General features: G+C 47.6%; 1 protein-coding gene across 3 annotated transcripts; it reads right to left on the reverse strand.

The window, feature by feature from the left end:
• Nucleotides 1–6,619: 6,619 nt before the first annotated feature.
• On the reverse strand, nt 6,620–20,961 carry MRPL14 (mitochondrial ribosomal protein L14). Of its 3 annotated transcripts, none has more exons than XM_004739807.3 (3): nt 20,805–20,961; nt 9,885–9,963; nt 6,620–7,100 (listed from the first exon to the last, which is right to left on the reverse strand). In XM_004739807.3, exons 2-3 carry the CDS (start codon nt 9,953–9,955, stop codon nt 6,734–6,736), a joined length of 438 nt encoding a protein of 145 aa, XP_004739864.1. In that variant the 5' UTR covers nt 9,956–9,963; nt 20,805–20,961; the 3' UTR covers nt 6,620–6,733. The 3 variants fall into 3 exon arrangements, with proteins under 3 accessions (XP_004739864.1, XP_044926949.1, XP_044926948.1); XM_045071014.1 differs by lacking the exon at nt 20,805–20,961 and adding an exon at nt 13,892–13,915; XM_045071013.1 differs by lacking the exon at nt 20,805–20,961 and adding an exon at nt 12,334–12,415.
• Nucleotides 20,962–21,014: the final 53 nt, after the last annotated feature.

Raw genomic sequence — 21,014 nt, forward strand, 5'->3', positions numbered from 1 at the left:
CCTTTAAACACTCACCACGACACAGACCTGTACCCCTGCAAATAATATATTATAGCAGCAAATAATATATGTTAATAAAAAATTTAATTAAAAAAAACACTCATGGGGTGCCTGGATGGTTCAGTGGGTTAAAAGCCTCTGCCTTCGGCTCAGGTCATGATCCCAGGGTCCTGGGATCGAGCCCTGCATCGGGCTCTCTGCTCAGCAGGGAGCCTGCTTACCTTCCTCTCTCTCTCTGGCTGCCTCTCTGCCTACTTATGACCTCTGTCAAATAAATAAATAAAATCTTCAAAAAAAAAAAACAACTCACCACGAGATTAAATTAATTAATTGAATACTCACTGCATATCTACTATGTGCCAAATGATAGTATAGAGCTAGAAACACTACCACCACATTCCTGGAGAAAGGAAAGAAAACAAACCAAGCCCAGGCCATGGGGCAGGGGAAGTGCAGTGAGAAAGGCCCATCCAAAAGCCGGAGGGTGGGCAACAGCGAGTGGACCGAACAGGTCCAGCTCCTGCTGTCTGAACTGTCTGGTCCCCATCAGCCAGCACCAAGTCACAGGCGCAGGGGCCCAGGCTGGGTGCAGACCAGTGGGAGCATGGGAGCACGTTTCCAACACAGGTCTGATCATCAGAATTTAAAAAAAAAAAAAAGAAAGAAAGAAAAGAAAAAAAAGGCAATAATTCCCTTTTATTTCTTCTATCCCTATCATTATTTTGAAAACATCAACCCTAAAATAAACTAAAAGAGGGGCACATGGGTGACTCAGTTGGTTAAGCCTCTGCCTTCAGCTCAGGTCATGATCTTGGGGTCCTGGGATCAAGTCCTGTATCAGGCTCTCTGCTCAGCGGGGAGTCTGCTTCTCCCTCTCTGTCTGCTCTCTCGGTCTCTCTCAAATAAATAAGATCTTCAAAAAAAAAAAAAAAGTATGATTGCCGTATACTCATTTAGATTCATCAATTAATCTTTTGCAAATATCAAGACACTTTAGTCCTAAATACTTTGGCATCAGGCTTTTTAAAAACATAAACACACGATCTTATAAATAAAGGGAGTAGTCAGACTAAAATTAACTTTTACATGGAACAAAAGGCAGAAAAGACAGGTACATAAAGACTGTCTCTGCAAGTTACCTACCAAAACCCAACTTAATTAAGTACAAAGGGAAGCCTGTGGGACAGAACATCTGTGGCAAAGTCTGAGGACTGAGTAACTAATTCTCAATTGTTTTCATATTTGGGGGACGAGCCTGGAGACACAAAATCCCCAGACAACCCCAAAACCTCATTTCAAGCAAGGTTTTCATTCTCCTTCACCAGTAAACCTTTAAGCAGAGCTGGCAGCAAACCAGGGCATTACCGAAGCTATGAACGGGGCCAATGGGGGACAGGAAGGGCACTGCACTGGCCTGTGGATATGGGCTGGCACAGGCCTGGAGCAGTGTCCCTGGAAAAGGCCAGCATGGGGGAGAGGTCTCTGTCTCTCCTGTTCTTGTGCTAGCACTGAGGCCCTCCTGCCTTTGGGAGTGCTACAAATCTCCAGGGAGCCCAGAGCAGGAGTGGGAAGCAGGGAGGACGGCTCTGATCCCACACTGGATCATCAGTCCCAGTTGGCCTAGAGTTGCTTCTATTTGACAGGTAAACATGTGTCCTAAAACCAATTGCCAATCACGGTTTCATAATATCCAAGGGTATCCCGATTATTTAAGAGTTCTTGTGAAATTCCCAAAATGTTTAAGGTCACTTTCATTTAAAAAAAAGGGCGGGGGGACACCTAGGTGGTTCACTGGGTTAAGCCTCTGCCTTCGGCTCAGGTCACATCTCAGGGTCCTGGGATTGAGCCCCGCATCAGGTTCTCTGCTCAGCAGGGAGCCTGCTTTCCCCCTCTCTCTCTGCCTGCCTCTCTGCCTACTTGTGCTCTCTCTCTCTCTCTCTGTCAAATAAATAAATAAAATCTTAAAAAAAAAAAAAAAGCTTGTGGTCTGTCTTATGAGATAGCCTGTCGTAGTATCAAGCAAATGACAATAGGTATCACTATTCCTGAATCTGGCTGGAAACGACTGCCTTTAAAAAATCATAAAGACAAAAAAAGAAAACATCATAAAGACATTCGCTTGATGCTGAAAACTGAGAAGCAAATTCAGGACCACTGTGAACCCGGAAAGTCCAAATAATTTGGAACATGACTAACATCTGGGAAGACACTTGGGCGAGTGTCCAAAATGCTGAGGGGAACTGAACTGTGATCTATACCCATCCTCCAGGTAGGAGAGAATAAAACAGAGTCCCAAAACTTGCTGTTAAAAACTGAATTACAAAATCAGAGGAAAGAAAGACGTAACAGCTGCCAGGACAGATTGGAATTTAAGCTCATCATTTGATTCCAGTATCCTGCAATTTTCTTCAAAACCAAGAACTCTCAGCTGTGGAGAAAGAATGTGAGAGCACAAGAAGAGGCCAAGGAAGGCAATGAGGGGACGGAGCAGGGAAGCCAAGGAGCCTGTGCCCAGGCAAGGCCTGAGTCCATGGGCCCCACCAGGAGGTACACCCTCAGGCTCCTCCCTGCCCCTCAGACACAAGAGGCAGGCCTCAGATGAATTCTGCCTCCTGATGTACTGACTCTCACTGCCCGCCCTTGCTCGAGCCAGGCTGGGCTGGGGTCTCAGGAGGGACCTGCCTCTCAGCTAGGAAGAGGCCACCCTGCACAGGGGCTCAGCCTGTCTTCCAAGAATGTTGGTGGTAACAGAATGATCTCTGCACATTCTTTGGCCAAGCCCCACCTGCAGCCAAGGGCACATCCTTCAAAGCGGCTGGGGCAAGGGCTGCAGACAGAAGCATGCCTGGACTACTCCAGAGCAAACCCCCCTGCAGCACCAGCTGGGTCCCCTGAGCACCGAGCCCCCGTGCAACTCCACTGAGGCTGTGGCTTGCCCAACACAACTAGGCAGCAGCACATGCCCACCAGGCACTCAGGCCTCCCAGCTACAACCATGGACCTACTAACCCCTCCACCACATTTCTGTGGCACTGCCAAAGCAGAGAGAGCAAAGCTACAGGTAGAGCCGGACACCACAGGAGACATGGCGATGAAGTCTACAAACCAAGAGACACATGGCACTCTGACCTGTCAGGGGCAGCTTCTTAAGGGTGCGGAAGGGAAAAAACAAAAGCCAGCTTAGACTCATAAGGAAACATAATCTGTGATTATAAATATTTCATGAGCAAAGAAAGTGGTACTGGTTGTGACACTGGGGTGGGGAGGGTGGACAGCAAATTAGATCCCAGTTTGCAAAGTGATAGGGCAGCTGGAAAAGCAGCAAAGCTGAGGCTATTCTGGGCTGTGCGCTGGGAAGGCCTGCGTCATAGACGGAGAGCAGGCTCCAGCCACTCGGCTTTGTGGAAACCACAGCCTTCCAGTGGTCAGCAGAGAACACCTTGGGAGGGGTGTTTAACCCCACGGAAGCAGAGGGGGGACAGTGAGGACAGTCATTTGAAAGACGTGGGTAAGCCTCAGTGGCATGGGTGGCTCAGAAAATGCGGCAGAGAGGCATGACCCCACACGCTCCTGAAAGGATCCGCACGCTGTATGCTAACTCAAGGCACAGGAAGGAGTGAGCCTGACCCCAGAAGGCAAGTGACCCAAGATGCAAGGGGCAGGTCAGGAAAGAGCAAAGGCCCAGCCCTTGAGCAGGTGGTGCCTGGCTGAGAATCACAATTGTGCCTTCCTTTCCAGGACAAGGGTCTCTTCCCCCCTGAACCTTCGGGAAGCAGCCTGGAAAGCTGAGAAACGAGGAGCTTGCTAAGTACCAGCCACTGCAGCCGGAGAGACACTCACCACTGACAAAGGAGATCCTGGTATGGATGGGAGTCCTCCTCCTCAGCCACAGTCAGCTGCTGCAGCAGAGTGGGCCAGCCACAGACTCTAGCAGCCCTTCCAGAGGGCCAGATGGAGAAGGACTTTAGCTCCTGAAGCACCCAGGTTCTCTTGACTCAAGCTTAGGCAGATGAACCTGGAGTGGGGGGAGCAGCACCCGCCTCAACCGGGAAGAAAGAAAACTACTAGCCCTCGCTTCCTTGCAGCCAGGACTTAGCAGGCAACAGGCCCTGGGAGGGTACCCACCGACTTCAGGAAACTCAAATTCTCTTCTACAATCACAGCTAGACAATCAATTCAAGGTGGAGAGGACTCATCAACCTCGAAAGACAGACCCCATAATGTTGTGGGAAGAACCCTTGGTTTTAAGTCCCAGGATCTGACTTCAAGGCCAGCTTTACCACCTATTAGTTTTAAGACCCCATGAAATTCTATTACCTTGGAAACTCACGTCCTCATCTAAAACGCGGACCAGTGCCTACCAAATCTAAGGGCTAGGAGGGACCCAAAAAGAGACAGATACATAAATACTTTCAAAACAGATACTAAATGCTACTCCAATTATGAGATCATTTGCAGCCAGCTACCTACTTGATACCTCTTGGAAGTCTCAAAGGCACCCCCATCCAGAGGCTCTCAACTGCTCCCTGCCCCACCCAGACCTCTCCTAGGGCCCTACCCCCTCGATGCCTGGTAGGACCAACCATCCATGCACGGAAGCCAGAAACTTGGGACCCATTCCTGGCCTTCCCCACCATCTAAATGCACCACGAAGCCCAGGGAACTGCGCCTCCTAAAGGCTTCTACTCCCCTCCCTCACCACCACCCCCATCCAACTCGTCCTCATCTTCACAGGGTCTGCTGCAAAGCCTATGCTACCCATTCTGGCCTCCCTTGGCCTCTGTCCACAGAGCAAATCTAAACAGATGTCCTCTCCCACCACCTCTACCCCACATGCCAAATACCCGACAATAGCATGTCAATGCCCTCAAGACTAGGAAAGCTGCCTGGGGCTTACAAGACCCTGCACAGCCTGGCCCTGCTTCTCTCCTCCCCTCATCCCACACCATGCTCCAGCTCACTCACCCTGCTCCAGCCACACTGGCTTCTTCAAGTCCCTGGGATATATCCCATTCACTGCTGCCACAGGGTTTTTGCACATGCCCTTCCCTCTGCCTGGAATATTTTGCCCTCCTCTCTTGCCTAACTAATGCCTATCCATTTATTTTTGCTAAGGTATAAGGTACACAGAGAGCACTCAGGTGTACAGCTCAATAATTCTTTACAGATTTAATACTCCCATAACTCCCGCCTAGATCTAGATTGAGAACATTTCCAACACCCTTACATTTTCCCTCTTCTGCTTTCCGGTCTATACTCCTCCCCAGCCCCAGGTCACCAGTATGCTCTGTCACTTCTATTCATTCCTCAGAAAGCAGCCAATGCAACCCTTTCTGGAAGAAGCTGCCTCCAATCCCTCAGGAAAAAAGTCTAATCCTGCTATCACAGGCACTTTCCCACTTGAAGACATGCATCTGAGTACTTGGGCAATCTGAGTTGATTTTCCCTGGGAACACTATAAGCTCCAAGAGGACAAGGACCTTATATACTTGCATTCTCCACTATTGTTCGGGGCTGGCGCATGCAGAGTAGTAACAGAAATTAGCTAATACCTCCTGAGTGCTTATTACTGCCAGGTGCTGAGAGATACTAAGCTTCATTCCTACCAAGTAGTGTCATTATTATATCCCCATTTTACAGAGGAGGAACCAGAGGGACAGAGAAGTTAAAAAACTTGCCCAAAGTCAGTAAGTGGTAAGTGGTGGGAATCAGGATTCAAACCCAGGCAGTCTGACTACAGAGCCTATGTTCATTATGCTACTCTGCCTCTCAGAGGCCACTGGAACATACACAGGATATTCTGAATGAATAAAAGATTTTTTTTAAAAAGATTATTTATTTATTTATTTGACAAAGAGAGAGATCACAAGTAGGCAGAGAGGCAGGCAGAGAGAGGGGGGGAAGCAGGCTCCCTGCTGAGCAGAGCGCCTGATGTGGGGCTTGATCCTAGGACCCTAAGAACTGACCTGAGCCAAACACAGAGGCTTAACCCACTGAGCCACCCAGGCACCCCAATGAATAAAGGATTTATAAATGAGTTGATGTGATCTCATTAAAGGAACTACGGGAGCCCCCAGGTCTCCCCCAGATCGACAAATAAATGGACTCACCTGCACAGGCCCAAGATCAGGTCATCTGCAAAAGAGAAAGGCTAACCCATTCCCCCAGCAGTCCAGGGAAGCAGCTTTCCACTGCTGAACACACAGGAGTGTTCTGGTCCCTATGAGAGAGTACTTCACAGCAGAGAAAGGATCACTGCCTGGGCTCCAGAGGAGCCGGAAGGCAATGTTCCGCCAAATGAAATGAATCCCTCTGCCCTTGTTCATGCTAACCTGTAATCTTCATACCCATTTAATATCTCAATCCCTCTGACACAGAAAGAGGATACTCTGAATGGCAAGTAATTAAAATAAAAAATAAAAAAGCTCGCATGGTTAGAAAGTGACAGAGTCCAACATCACATTTATGAACTGGCATTTGGTTTGTACCTCCATTTTCCAGAGCTTGATAATCCTGGATGAGCTCACAGGCTACCTCATGCCATTGATATGACCAGACAAGAGTCGGCTGCCTTTTAATTGCTTCAGTGCCATCTACCTCATGATCACATCCCAAAAAGTTCAGGAGGAAACATACATGAAAGGGTTTATTTTTTCATCGGACACTATTCCCCAGCCACAGGCCCCAGGTTCCCTCCCATGATTCCTACCGCAGCCAAGGGCCTGAGCCCTGCTCACACAAAGGTCTGAGCAATGGCCAGCACCTTGGAATATTCACCTTCCCTTTGGCGTAGGCTGCTGGGGATGGGTGTCTTAATTCGGGTCCCCACAGGGTTCCCATTATCCTCGATGAGGACCACATTATTGGAGTCAAACCTAGGGGTCATCGGGGGACCGGGCATGCGATGCCCCACAATGAGGGCCTTTTTCTTCTGTCCCTTGATGGCCAGTAGTATCCGGTCGCCCACCTTGCCCACCCCATTCTTGTTATAGACATGGATGCAACGAGGAGGGCGATGGTATGGTGTATTCCCCAGGGCACTGTTGTCCACCACACGGACCCGCGTCATCTTCTGAATTGCACTGAGGCTCCCGGTGGTGCTGAGGAAAGAGAAAAAAAGTCTGAGGTCTGCATCTCTCCTGGTCAGGGTGCAGAGGCTTCTGAGGGCAAGGCCTGGGAGAGATCACACGTTAGCAACAAAGCACTGAACAGAGCAAAACCCAAGGCCCTGACAGAAAGTTGGGTGCTTGTGAAGACTTCTCTGTGCCCAAGACAGTTTCCTCCCAGTCAAAAGTTCCTGCTGCTGAGTCAACATCTCGATTTGAAGGGTTTTGTTTTATTTTTGTTTTAAAGACTTTAATTATTTATTTGACAGAGAGATCACAAGTAGGCAGAGAGGCAGGCAGAGAGAGAAGGAGAAGCAGGCTCCCCACTGAGCAGAGAGCCCTATGTGGGGCTTGATCTCAGGACCCTAAGGCACCCATGGTGGGGTTTTAAATGGAACCCAATTTTCTGTTAGAAGGAACTTCATGGCAGCCTAACTGAAAGCCTCTGGTATCCAAAAGAACTCTGAGCATTAAGGGACTATTTTATGGGCTAGGCCTCATCCATTGCCTAGCCTGTAAAACCTGCTCCCCCAGAATATACTGATTCCCAAATTTCCCATCAATGTGTTGCTGGGAACCAGACAATATGAATGAATAGGTTTGCTAAGAGAGTCTCCTGACATAAAAGAAGAAACCAGAAAAAAGTTGAGGTAACGATCATTTGTCTCAATGCATTTTTCCCCACTAGAATGGACTTTTTTTTTTTTTTTAAGTGTACCTATTAGGGAGCCTGGGTGGCTCAGTTGGTTAAGCAGCTGCCTTTGGCTCAGGTCAGGATCCTAGAGTCCCAGGACAGAGACCCACATCAGGCTCCCTGCTCAGCAGGGAGTCTGCTTCTCCCTCTGACACTCCCCCCTCTCACATTCTCTCTCAAATAAATAAAATCCTTTAAAAAACAAATTAAAAAATAAAGTGTACCTATTAAAGGCAGATAAGCTATTATTAAGCATCTGATAACAGGGATTTCTGTTTTCCTGATGTGAGCACCTTAAGTGCTAGCATTCTGCAGGGTAACCCTGGGCTCTCCGCTCCCATTCCACAGACCTACTCTGGGGCAGTTTTATTGATTCCCTTTGCTTCCAACTAGTAAATTCCATCTCCGGCCTCATTTCTCTCCTTTATTCTAGCCCTGCCTTTCCACTCTAAGCTTCCCACAACATGTCCCACTGATACTGCACACTCACTAGATCCCACACTGACCTCATCATCTCCCCTTGCAAACCACCCCGTGCTGCTGCATTTCTTACTTAGCTAACGGCTTCTCCAGCTCCTAAGCCATAACCCTCTCTCTCCATCAACATCCTGGCTGCCAAATCCTATTGATACTACCTGTGAGGCCCCTCAGTCCTCTCCCTGCCGCCACCAACACTTCCGCAGTTTGGCAGCTTTCTCTCTTACACCAAGACTGTTAGTGTCCAAACTGGTTCCGTGTGCCTCATGTTGCCAGCCAAGAGCTCTCTTTTAGAACATAAAACTGAGGGGCACCTGGGTGGCTTAGTCGTTAAGCATCTGTCTTCAGCTCAGGTCATGATCCCAGAATCCTGGGATTGAGCCCTGCATCAGGCTCTCTGCTCAGCAGAAGCCTGCTTCTCCCTCTCCCACTCCCTGTGCTAGTGTTCTCTCTCCCTGTCTCTGTCAAAAAAAAGAACATAAAACTGAGACCACTCCCCTTAGAACTGTTCAGTGGTCTCCACTGTCTACACTGTTGACAACCTCGCCTCCATTTACCTGCCATCTGAGGGTCACAATCTCTTATCACTGACCACAGAGCGGGTCAGAGTGATCTGTGCCCTTCAGGCACACCACGCCTCTCAGCCCTCCCTGGAGGCCTGGACGGGGCCTGCTCCCACTTCCCTTCTGGGAAGGCTGCCTCTGTTCTCCCTTCCTCCTCCTCCATCAGCAGCTCCTGTCTCAGGCCATCCAAAGCACCGTACAAACCTCTATTATTATACTGGTCACATTTCCTCAGATTTATTTGTTTCCAAGTTTGCTCCTGTGGCCAACTGTGAAGACTCTTTGAGGACAGGAAGCAATTCTTATTCATCTATGACCAACCCTAGGCGCAGTGCTCAGTAAACGCCAGGGAGTGCACGAATGGGGCCAGGAGGCATGTTTGCCAACAATAAGGTACCCATGCTCTGTGTCCTGGCTTAGCATCTAAAAGGAGGGGAGGCTGTCATACTTCTATCATGCCTGAGTTTTGGTAATATGCATGTAACATTTTAAAACAAGATTCCGTTTTTAAAAGAGGTTTTCATGCACTGGGGGCATGACAGCGTCGAGAGATGTTGGGAGTCACTACAAGAATCTGGCAAGAACCGAAGTTTCCTCTACTTTGAGCCATTCCCTACCCTACCTCCAACAGCAAGGTCACATCCTTACCAATCCTCTTACCCACCACAACCAAACCCCAGCTGCTCTGGCCTGTTTAGCTTTCCCAGAAGCCAAGCCCACTCCTCTGAGTTCCCACTCCTCTGAGTTCCCGCTCCCTTTCTAGTCACATAATACCCAACCCTGATGGTAGGCTTACTCAGAGACAAAGCTTTAAGAACTGAATGGGAGGGGCGCCTGGGTGGCTCAGTGGGTTAAGCCGCTGCCTTCGGCTCAGGTCATGATCTCAGAGTCCTGGGATCGAGTCCCGCATCGGGCTCTCTGCTCAGCGGAGAGCCTGCTTCTCTCTCTCTCTCTGCCTGCCTCTCCATCTACTTGTGATTTCTCTCTGTCAAATAAATAAATAAAATCTTAAAAAAAAAAAAAAAAACTGAATGGGAAAATTACCTGAAACTGCGCTGGCTGAGTGTTCTGCTTGCATGGGTGAAGAGGCCCCAGAGCCCAGCACAGAAAGGCATGGCAAATCCTGCAGGAAAAGAGGGGGAATGGGTTTATTTCTAAGTCAGCGTCCTTACTCAGAGCCAGCCTGCCGGGGACTTGTGTGGGAGATGGTACTTCTAGCAGAAGATCATTAGTCACTAAATATAAATCTTAGTGGTTAAAAGATAAGCACATGATCAGATGGAACTCCAGTTACAGTTCTGCTGATTCATATTCTACCTGGGGTCAGAGAGCTGGAACGGCCCAGAGCAGTTCTTACTACAATACAATAGCAGGGAGGATGCCTTCCTGGTTACATCACTTCCACAGGCAGGAAGAAAGCAGGAATCCTGGGATATACACAGTGACCCCTCCCCAAGTCCTCCACAGAGGAAAGCTTACAATCTAGTGCTGCTGCTAACACTCATGTGCCTCCTGAAACCCGAGCTTTTACCCCTGCCCCCCGCAGGTAGACTACTTGAGCATCGGCTGCATTGTTGTGTCACCGTGTCACCTTTCCCCAAATGTAAGAGCCAGAATGCCTGGGTACCTCAGGGCTAGCCAAGTAGAACCAAAAGATACTCCCACTAAGTCAATGACCAAAGCCTCCACTTGGGTCAGTCTCCCAAACAACAATAGAACATGGAAAAACTACGTGCCCCACACTTCAGCTGAAAGTGGAATTTAGGAGGGCAAGTTGGAACTAAAAGGGCAAACAGTGACCCAACACCAGGGCCTCCAACTTGCAGAACGCCAACCCTGTGTCTCCCAAGCACCAACACATCCAGCAAGCCCAGTGGCCTACAACTCCCAGGCATCAGTTAGGGGCATGTTGAAGAAAACCCTACAACCAGCTGGCAATTCCAGTGGCAAGACACGCCTGCTCTATCCAAATGTTTGGCTGCAGAGGGCCTCATAGAGAAATCTGCTGAGAAAGGCCTCTACCACGGCAGTATTCACACACAGTCTTCCTTCACCTAAGTTCAAAGCACCTTAGATAAGATTTTACTTAATAAGAGTGGGAGGGGGAGCCATTATTTACTTCCAAAGAAATATGCAGACACTCCAGAAATGCTTATTAACTACAATTTAGAGTCAAACCACAAGCTTAGTCTCCAGTCTTTTTCTTTTCTTTTTTTTTTTCTTAAGATTCTATTTATTTATTTGACAGATCACAAGTAGGCAGAGAGGCAGGCAGAGAGAGAGGGGAGGAAGCAAGCTCCCTGCTGAGCAGAGAGCCCGATGTGGGGCTTGATCCCAGGACCCTAAGATCATGACCTGAGTTGAAGGCAGAGGCTTTAACCCACTGAGCCACCCAGGCGCCCCTCTCCAGTCTTTTTCTTAAGACAACCCAGAAAGCACTGGCCAAAATTAATCAGAAAGTTAAATGCAAAAGAAGGCAGTGAACTTCTAGAACTATTAACACCTGACACATTGAATCAAAGACTATCAGATGAGGCCAGCTTTACCTTTATAGCTAGCTAGGTGACCCTGGACAAAGAACTCTGAGCTTCGGTTTCCCCATCTGCAACACCTACTCACAGCTGGTCACAGGATAAACTGAGCAAAGCACGGAACACAGTGCCTGGCACACAGTACCTACTGGCTATCTCCGTTGCCATCATTGTCACCCATCCCATCCCATCTTGTCTCACAGATGAAGAAACAGAGATATAGAGAGATGACGTGACTTGTGTGAACCATGGCTAGCCACAAAACCAAAACTGGGGCAGACCCAGAACCAAAACTGGGCCCAGCTTCAGCCCAAAGGTCTCCCCCCGCACCTTACAGGTTCACTCTGCCATTCAAAGCTCATGTCACACAGGGGGCTGAGGGTGAGAAGCAGCTTCATGGGTCACCTAGTCTGCTTCTGTTTTCTTTATGAAAATTTAGCTCAAGAGTTGTAACACATCTGGCACTAGACTAAGTACCTTACGTTACCATCTCATTTAAGCCTCACAAAAACCTCTAGGAACCAGGCATTAGTATTAGCCTCATTTTACACACGAGGAGTAACTTTCTAATCAGTGAGGTTAGAGAATTCACCCACGGTCACACAGCCAAGAGTGACAAAGTTGAAATTTGTACCCCAGTACTCAGCTTCCTGAACCCATGTGCTTACTCAACAGCTAACACAGTTTAACTTTAAATATTAATATTTTTCCAACTGTGAAATCATCCTTGTTCCATCACTGATAATCACAGGCACATTTTTCTCATGCCTAACTCAACACTTGCTGAGTCAACCAAAATGTATAAACACCAGGTGAAAATTACTCACTTTAATCCGATTTAAGTTTTGAGCACAATGTGTAGTGTAGGTGGCAAGAAGAGCTCCATGCTCGGAGCAATAACTAAAGATCGCCCTTAGAAAGAAAAAAAGGGGGGGGGGCGTGTGAAAATCAGTCTGTCTCACCCAGGCTACAGTGACCTCCAATCTCAGCCAAGCTTTCCCATCTGACGCTGGTGGGCCCTTGTTCTCATTCCCAGGGAGAAAAGAGGCTCCTCAGCTCCTCCACAGAACCCTCAAGATTAGCCCAGCACCACCCACCCACATTCTCTCTCCCAGAACGGCAACACCCTGCCTCTCCACGCTGCACCTCTTCCTCAATAACACTTCCGTTAGCCAAGGACTGCTGAAGTGCTGGGTGCTTCCCAGAACTTTCCCGACTTGGGTACAACAAACCCACAATTCAAGGCACCTCTCTAAAATCTGCTGGGCAGCCTGGGCACAAACCCAAACCCAGACCTCTTCTCCGTGCCTTGTTCACAATCCACCCCCACAACCTATGCCCGTCTCCACCCAGCTAAATCTAAACGACGCCAAACGCCATCTCCCCCAGGAAGCCTTGTGTAAAACTACAGTTATACCACCTGCACACTGAAGACATCTGGGGATCCGGGCCAGAGGAACTCTCACAGCTCCAATGTTCACTATCCAAACCCAGTCAACTGCATACATTTGGATACTTTTTTTCATATAAGGCTGATAACCCTTAACATCCTAATTCTTGCTACTCATTTGCCAAAACTCAGGAGCCAGAGGTCTTGGTAACCTGGCACCTGATCTCACACTGGGATTCAGGGATCATAGAGACTCAGATCATGAGGATTCTGTGTACTACCTTCAGATACAGGAGCAATACACTCACTTCTCCAGGGCTACTACCATTTTCACAAGACAAGGTCCAATCCAGACTTTTCACTAGCTCCTTAGTGGATCTGATAGTGACCTCCACACCCAAAGGACTTAAGACATCAAATGGACAGCAATAAGCATTCCCATGAACATGAAAGCACAGAAAAACCAAATATATTCACTTACTGTATAAATGTGCCTTTTTTTTTTTTTAAGATTTTATTTATTTGTTTGACAGAGAGAGTGAACAAGCACAAGCAGGGGGAGCAGCAGGCAGAGGGAGAAGCGGGCTTCCCACACAGCAAGGAGCTCAATGTGGGGGGCAGGGGGAGGGGTTGATCCCAAGATGCTGGGATCATGACCTGAGCCGAAGACAGATGCTTAACCAACTGAGCCACCGAGGTGCCCCATGTCCTTCTTTCGTAAAACAACAACAACAAAAAATCTGTGGTCCCCTCCATTCCCATCCCAGCAGTTCCTGACAGAGTAGGAATGCAAAGAAAATTTGTTGAATAAAATAAATGCGACAGTCAACAGAAAAAGATTCCCCTCACTCATGGCTCTACACAGAAGGAAAGCCGGAACCTGCTGAGCTCTTATCTCTGTTATCAGGAACCAGGACATCACATGCAAACATACTTTAGGAGAATCGTGGTAACAGTATTGCGAGGAGGATTAGCCCCTGCCATGTTTACAAGCCCCTAGAATGATCTCCTGCGCCTGGTGCCTACAATGCCCACTGTGGAAAAGCACCTTATCCCACCACGAAATAACTGGTTTGGATTGGGCCAGAGGAATGGAGGCAGCAATTTACTTCAAAGCAACTCCGACTGACCTTGATGTTATTTCCCAGCATAAATCCATCAGCAGACACAGGCCCTGATTCACTTCAGAGCATCTATATATAATGCTTGGTTTCACAAGCAATGTCATTCTGAGTCTTGTGTTTGCACAGGAAACTAACCCCCATGATATTTCCTCCTCCACAACACTCTCACTCAGAGGCCAGGTATTCTGGAGACTACAGTGCCAGAGATGGCTTTTCATGCCACTTCCCGGTAGGCACCAAGTACTGCCCTTCAGGTTTAGAGTATGAATCACAACCTCTCCGGAGAGGGGGAAGGGGAAGCAAGAGAAGCAGGAGGGAGGGAGGGAATGAAAGAGATTACTTAACACAATCCAAGAATTGTGCTCACTTTCCAACCTGGTTTAGATTTAAGATATCCCTTCCGTTTTGGCCAGGGAGGGCTTTAAGTTACAGGGACACACAGATGAATGTTTTACTTGACACTTAACAGGTCCCACTGGAAGGTCCCACCTTACAGGTCCCACGGGAAATACACTAGGTGACAGCAGGGACCAGGCCTGCTCGGCTCAGTGCTGCACACTCAGAGGACTCAGCACAATGCACACGAATGGAGTTTACTAAGTATCTGTTAAATGAATACAATTCGACCTGCAATTACAATTCATGCCCCAGCTCCAGAGAGGCTCCATGCTGGGGGCTGGTGGTCTTTCAGGCTCTTAGTAACTTAAGGAAGCCTCCTAGATACAGGGAACTCATGTTTAATGAATTTTAATACACAGAGACGGAGCTGGAAAAGCAGACAGTCTATATCTCTACTGCTCTGTACAAAGCAGAAATGTACTACTTGAGCAAGGATCAGCAAAATGGCATACTTCCTGCGTGTATTCATTGTTTCCACCTTATGTGGATTCATTGTTTGTGGATTCATTGTCTCCATCTTTAAGTGCCTGACATGTCATGTACATTTTTAAAGATTTTATTTATTTATCCGACAGAGAGAGATCACAAGTAGGCAGAGAGAGAGAGAGAGAGAGAGAGGAGGAAGCAGGCCCCCTGCTGAGCAGAGAGCCCAAGGCGGGGCTCGATCCCAGGACCCCGAGATCATGACCCGAGCCGAAGGCAGCGGCTTAACCCACTGAGCCACCAAGGCGCCCCCTTTTTTCTTTTTTCTTTTTTTTTAAAGATTTTATTTATTTATCTGTCATGTACATTTTTAAAGGCCTCTCAAGGGGCGCCTGGGTGGCTCAGTGGGTTAAAGCCTCTGCCTTCGGCTCAGGTCATGATCCCAGCGTCCTGGGATCGAGCCCCACATCGGGCTCTCTGCTCAGCAGGGAGCCTGCTTCCTCCTCTCTCTCTGCTTACTTGTAATCTCTGTCTGTCAAATAAATAAATAAAATCTTTAAGAAAAAAAAAAAAGCCTCTCAAGAGGATGGGCTCCAAAGAAACAAACAAACAAAAAAAAAAAAAAAAAATCAAAAGTTCAGTACAATCACAGAGGCATGTTCAAAGGACATTGTCAATAACTGAAAAGAAATGCCATACAAATGCAGGGCCGAATCACAAAAAGGAAAAACACCTAAGGTAAGGATACAAGTGTCCTTAATCAAAGGAGGGAAAAACAAGCCTACCAACTTCCAGGAATCAAAAAAGGCACTCCCTGACCCTCTGCCCTATCATGCAGACACAGCCCTTTCCATCCCCTGCAGGTGTTGCCCCAATCTTTCTGTACCAATAAGTACTCTTATTTGCTGCTTAAAAACTCATTACTGAGGGCACCTGGGTGGCTCAGTCCTTGGGCACTGGCCCTCAGCTCGGGTCATGATCTCAGGGTCCTTGGATTGAGCTCTGCATTGGGCTCCCTGCTCGGTGGGAAGCCTGCTTCTCCCTCTCCTGCTCCCCCTGGTTGATTCCCTCTCACAGTCTCTCAGTCAAAAAAATAAATAACATAAAAAAAAAAAAAAACCTCATTATTGTTTTGTTGTACAATTAGTCTCTTTTAGGAAGTTTTAGGATTTTTTTTTAACCTCACACAAATAGAACATGTTACAATTCTTGAAGTACTTTCATAGATCATTTTGTTGGATGACTCCCTTCCTTTTTTTTCTTTAAGATTTTATTCATTTATTTTTTAAGACTTTATTTATTTGACAAAGAGACACAGCGAGAGAGGAAATACAAGAGGGGGAGTGGGAGAGGGAGAAGCAGGCTTCCTGCTGAGCAGAGAGCCCAAGGTAGGGCTCCATCCCACAGCCCTGGGATCATGACCTGAGCTGAAGGCAGACCCTTAGCCAACTAAGCCACCCAGGCGCCCCAAGATTTTATTTTTAAGTAATGTCTACACCCAAAGTGGGGCTCAAACTCACAACCGCAAGATTAAGAGTTGCATGCTCTACTGACTGAGCCCGCCAGGCACCCCTGGACGACTCTTTTCATGAGCACCCAACAGAAACCTCCAGAAAAATAACAAACAGCAACAAGTCTACAAGGGGCTGAATCTGCTAAGGGTTTTGAATAGTTCTGGGGGCTCAAGAAAACACCATTTTGCAGATTAAGAAGTGAAGTCCAAAACGTTAACCAACCTGTTGTTGGTCTGTTTCTATTGCACCCTACACAGCTAAGAGGGCACCTTTAACCACAATAAACTTCACAGAAACAAATATGCCACACGGAGGGTAAGCTCTCTTTCTCCTCTGTCGAACCTTAAAACTCAGGAATTAAAAAGCTTTTTTTTTTACCTTCCAAATTAAATTTTACTTAGTTAACATACAGGGCAATATAGGTTTCTGGAGTAGAATTCAGTGATTCATCACCTACATACAACCCCCAGTGCTGATCACAAGTGCCTTCTTTATTTTTTTTTTTTAAAGATTTTATTTATTTATTTGCCAGAGAGAGAGAGAGGGAGAACACAAGCAGGCAGAGTGGCAGGCAGAGGCAGAGAGAGAAGCAGGCTCCCCACTGAGTAAGGAGCCCGATGTGGGACTCGATCCCAGGACCCTGGGATCATGACCTGAGCTGAAGGCAGCAGCTTAACCAACTGAGCCACCCAGGCGTCCCACAAGTGCCTTCTTTAATACCCACCTAACCAATCCCCCACCCACATAGAAAGGTTTTTTTTTTTTTTTTTTTTTTTTGGATGTTGAGAGTGTGCATGTGCAAGGGAGGAGAAGGGGCAGAGGGAGAGAATCTCAAGCCAGGACCCCCTCCCCCGTTGAGCTGGGAGCCCCATATGGGGCTCAAACCCAGGATCCTGAGACCATGACCGAGAGCCAAAACCAAGAGTCCGACGGTTAAATGACTGAGCCACCCAGGTGCCTGTGTATTTCCAATAAATATCTGCACTATACCCAGGCCAGCCTAGGACCAAAGCTGAAACTGATCTGATTCATCTGCCAAAGTGTCAGTTTTCACAGCATCACTATCAATAAGCAAAGCATCCCAGCACAACACAGTGGGCTCTTTCTACCAAGGTTACCAGTGAGGACTCTATTTCTCAATTTGATTCACAAAAATAAAATGTTTCCAGGGTTCTTGTCCCATGCTTGTTTATTTACCTTATGCTCCACCTTGTTACAAAATATTTTAAATAGTAATTCTTTAATATACAATGCCAATTTTCAATTACTCAAATAGGTTTTTCAATGTGTGGATTGTATCTATTCTAGCTTTGCTTCCCCTCCATCCCTACCTCACAGGTGTGCCAACAACCCCAGTGCGGGAAATAAGTCTGTAGCAATCTTTGCATGGTCAAACTCAGAAAAACTATATAAGGCAAAGTTAACTTCTACTTAATCACATACACAATTCCTTCCCATTAGTACCTCTACTGGGCCACTGGCAAGAAGCCAGGTTTATGGAGATGGCAGTTGGGCAGGTGGGCAGTAGAGAAAAGGAAAATCCTAGGAGAGCCCCTGGATTCTGCTGATGAAAAGCATATCTCTTCCACCCCCATTCTTTAGGACCTCAGCAACTCTCTGTCAAGCAGGGGTCCAAGGGAAGAGCAAAGAGACATGCAAATGAAAGTGCTCTGGCTTCCCTCATAAAAGGGGTTGTCTTCAAGTGGGGAATCCCTCCCTGAACTAACCAGTAGGGACTAGGTCTGCAGCATAAACAGTTTGTTTCCCAGATATTGACCAGGAAGAAGAGCCTCACTCCCTGATTCTCAGGGTAGCCCCATGGGTATATCTTTAAAGATATACCCTCACTCTTTAAAGATCCCTCACTCCAGGGAAACCTGGTAGCTTGGTCATTTAAGCTCTGCCTTCAGCTCAGGTCAAGATCAGGAGGATCCAGGTTCCCTCCCAACTCCCCCCACATCCACTTGGGCTCCCTGCTCGGCAGGGTGTCTGCTTCTCCCTCCCTCTCTGCCCCTTCCCTTGCTCGTGCTCTCTCTCACTCACTCTCTCCCACCTTAAAAATAAATACATAAAAATAAAGATCCCTCACTCCTAAAAGTGTTTTTCACATGTTAAAGTAGATGTGGCCAAGTGCTCCTTCCCTCTTCTAAAGACACAAATGATTTTTAGAAAGTTCTGACAAGGGGACTTTCCCACTCTGAGTTGTATTTCACTAATAAATAAGCTGCCTGGTGCCTTTCTTAACAAAAAAGCATATTATCTGACCCACAGCAACACTGTTGGACTCTGTATCAGTCCTCTCTTACAAACCTGCTGTCACTGCTAATACACATGTACAATCGCATCAGGGTGAGCTACAACCCAAAACCAACCAACAGCCTCTAAAATAAAGGCTAACTTGGAACCTAATTTTTGAGACCCTCAAAAAGAGACTTTTGGGGGCTCCAAGTCCCCCCCACAGACATTTTATGTTGGGTCCCCCAACCCAAAAATGGGACAAGACAGGCTTAAAAGGACTATTACATCATCTAAGACTCTAACTGTTCAGGTGAGTCTAATCCCATTCAGTGCCCAGCAGAGTACCACCTGAAAAATGACCTCCATGCCAAGGTTTTTATCCCTGATATTCAGAAGCAATAACAAAATATTTTGCCCACTGTTTCTTCATGGATTTCACAGTGTGTTTGATTCAATTATTATTTCAGGCTTTTTGAAAAGTTCTCTCTTCTTTCTGTCTGTTAATATGTGGTAATCTTAATCCGGCACAGGCAGAAATATACAAGGAATCCCCCACATGTTCAGATTAAAAATAGTATTACATAAGAAATACCTTGTAGTGATCCTTAGTGTCCCACTTCCATCATAAATGCTATTGGCATTGGATTACACCAGCTTTACAACCATAAAATCAAAACAATATATAAAAAAGTTCCACAGGAAATATACATCGAAGAAACTCTAAGGGTTGAATGGCCAATTCCATCTAAGAAAAGTAAAAACAAAACAAACATACAAAAAAAAAACAGGACAGATCCCTGTTCACCTCAACTGCTTGTTCCAACCCAAAACAACTCCCAGAATCCAAATCTACTGCGACTTTTCCCACCACGGAGTCTACCAACAATAATTTCACCCCATCCTCCTTTCTAAGTAAGCCAACCCACTTCCCACTCCAAAAAAACACTTGTTCTTCAATTCCATGTACTTCCATGAGTGAAGAGTAAACTATCTTTCTTCTTGGGCACTACCTCCCTAAAAAAAGAGACACCCCCTGTTCTTTACTGTATGTTCCTAGTGTGCTGAGTCCTTCTATACAATTTTAAATGACTGAACATTTAGACTGAGGAAAGCAAGAAGGCAAACAGGAGGATATGGAAGACCCAATGCATTTCTAAGTTTTCTGTGATACACCAAAAACTCACATGGTATAACACCTAACACATTCACATACATATGTATACCTGAAGCAAGCATCAAGAAACAATACTTGGTCTTATTAAGTACAACACACTCTGTTGTCTTTTTTTTTTTTTTTTTAATGATGGCCGTGATCCACTGAACTGGATTCCAGCTATCCAATGGGACTCAGTTTGAATGGGAGTTCAGTTTGCACTGCAATAAATCAAACCTCACAGTTGCATTCCACAAGCTACTAATAAACCCTTTAAAAAGCCAGCAGACAGCAGAGACAATGACCAATCACAAGAACCAAACACAACCAGGTAGGCAGTACCCTTTCTCTGTCCAGCAGCCAGGGTTTAAGTAGCTCCCAATATCCCAGCTTTTCCTAAGTAACCCAAAGGTTCTCCATCCACATGCTCTTTTGTTAACCTATTTATAAATTCAGTCCATCCAATCTCTTAGGATGGCAAAGTTCATTAGGGCCCACTACTTCCTTTTTGTCCCCAGACCAACCCCCTTCAAACCTGAAGAAGAGAGCCTTCCAGGAACCCTAAATTCAATGAACAAGTTGGTACTCTGCGTGCCTTTGTGATCTCTGTGGGTGCTACACAGAAGTATGCATACACGTCTGTCCCTCTCTTTCCCTCTCTCTTCATCTTTCCAGTCTTAGTCCATGGCTGATGCAGCCTCTGGTGAAATGAGAAACCTGGGAACCCCCTGGAGCCAAGGGAGCCACTATTGGCATGACAGTGAAAGCAGTGGACTCATTCTCCACACCACAGAAGCTCCTGGCAAACAAGTCACAAAGTCATCTGAAGACCCAGGCTAGGAAACAGAAAAGACGACAGAAGTTGACAAACTCGAGGAGCCACGGCAGGGCGACCGGCTGAGGCCACCTCGCAAAGGCTGGACCGCAGTCCACCCCCACCCCCAGGCCGGCCCCAGTACCCTGGGAAGGCAGGTGAGTGCAGGCGGGGGTCTCGGGGTTCCCCGCCGCCCCTGGGGGCTGGGAGGGGAGGGTCGGGATCAGGGGCCGCCCCTCTGCCCCCAAGGGGCCCACTAACCTCCCACTCCAGCTTCTCCCCACCCACCCCGGGGACTGCGCCTTCCCTACTGCCGGGAAGAAAGAGAGCGGAGAAAAAGGAGCGTGACGCCCATTCCCCCCGGCCACCCAGCCATACCGCGCTCGCCGCCGGGAATATCCCGCCGCGGGCCTCCTTGGCCCAGCGCCGCCTGCTCCCCCCACGCGGCCTCCTCACTGCGCCTGCGCGCCCGACCCAGCCGGGCGAGTAGCGATCTGAGAGTGCGCGCGCACCTTGCGTGCGCTGGCGTGGGGGTGGGACCTGCGCGGCCCCGCCCCTCCTCATTCCCCCTCCCTCCTCCCGTTCCCC

The sequence above is a fragment of the Mustela putorius genome, unplaced genomic scaffold (genome assembly GCF_011764305.1).
Source record: "Mustela putorius furo isolate JIRA1106 unplaced genomic scaffold, ASM1176430v1.1 tig00003983_pilon_pilon_pilon, whole genome shotgun sequence".
Taxonomy (NCBI): Eukaryota; Metazoa; Chordata; class Mammalia; order Carnivora; family Mustelidae; genus Mustela; species Mustela putorius.

Excerpts from the sequence above, each read along its gene's own strand:
- MRPL14 (XM_004739807.3), bottom strand. The coding sequence starts at position 9,955 with ATGCCTTTCTGTGCTGGGCTCTGGGGCCTCTTCACCCATGCAAGCAGA. Across the intron at positions 7,101-9,884 it reads CTCAGCCAGCGCAGTTTCAG|CACCACCGGGAGCCTCAGTG; the intron begins GTAATTTTCCCA and ends CTCTTTCCTCAG.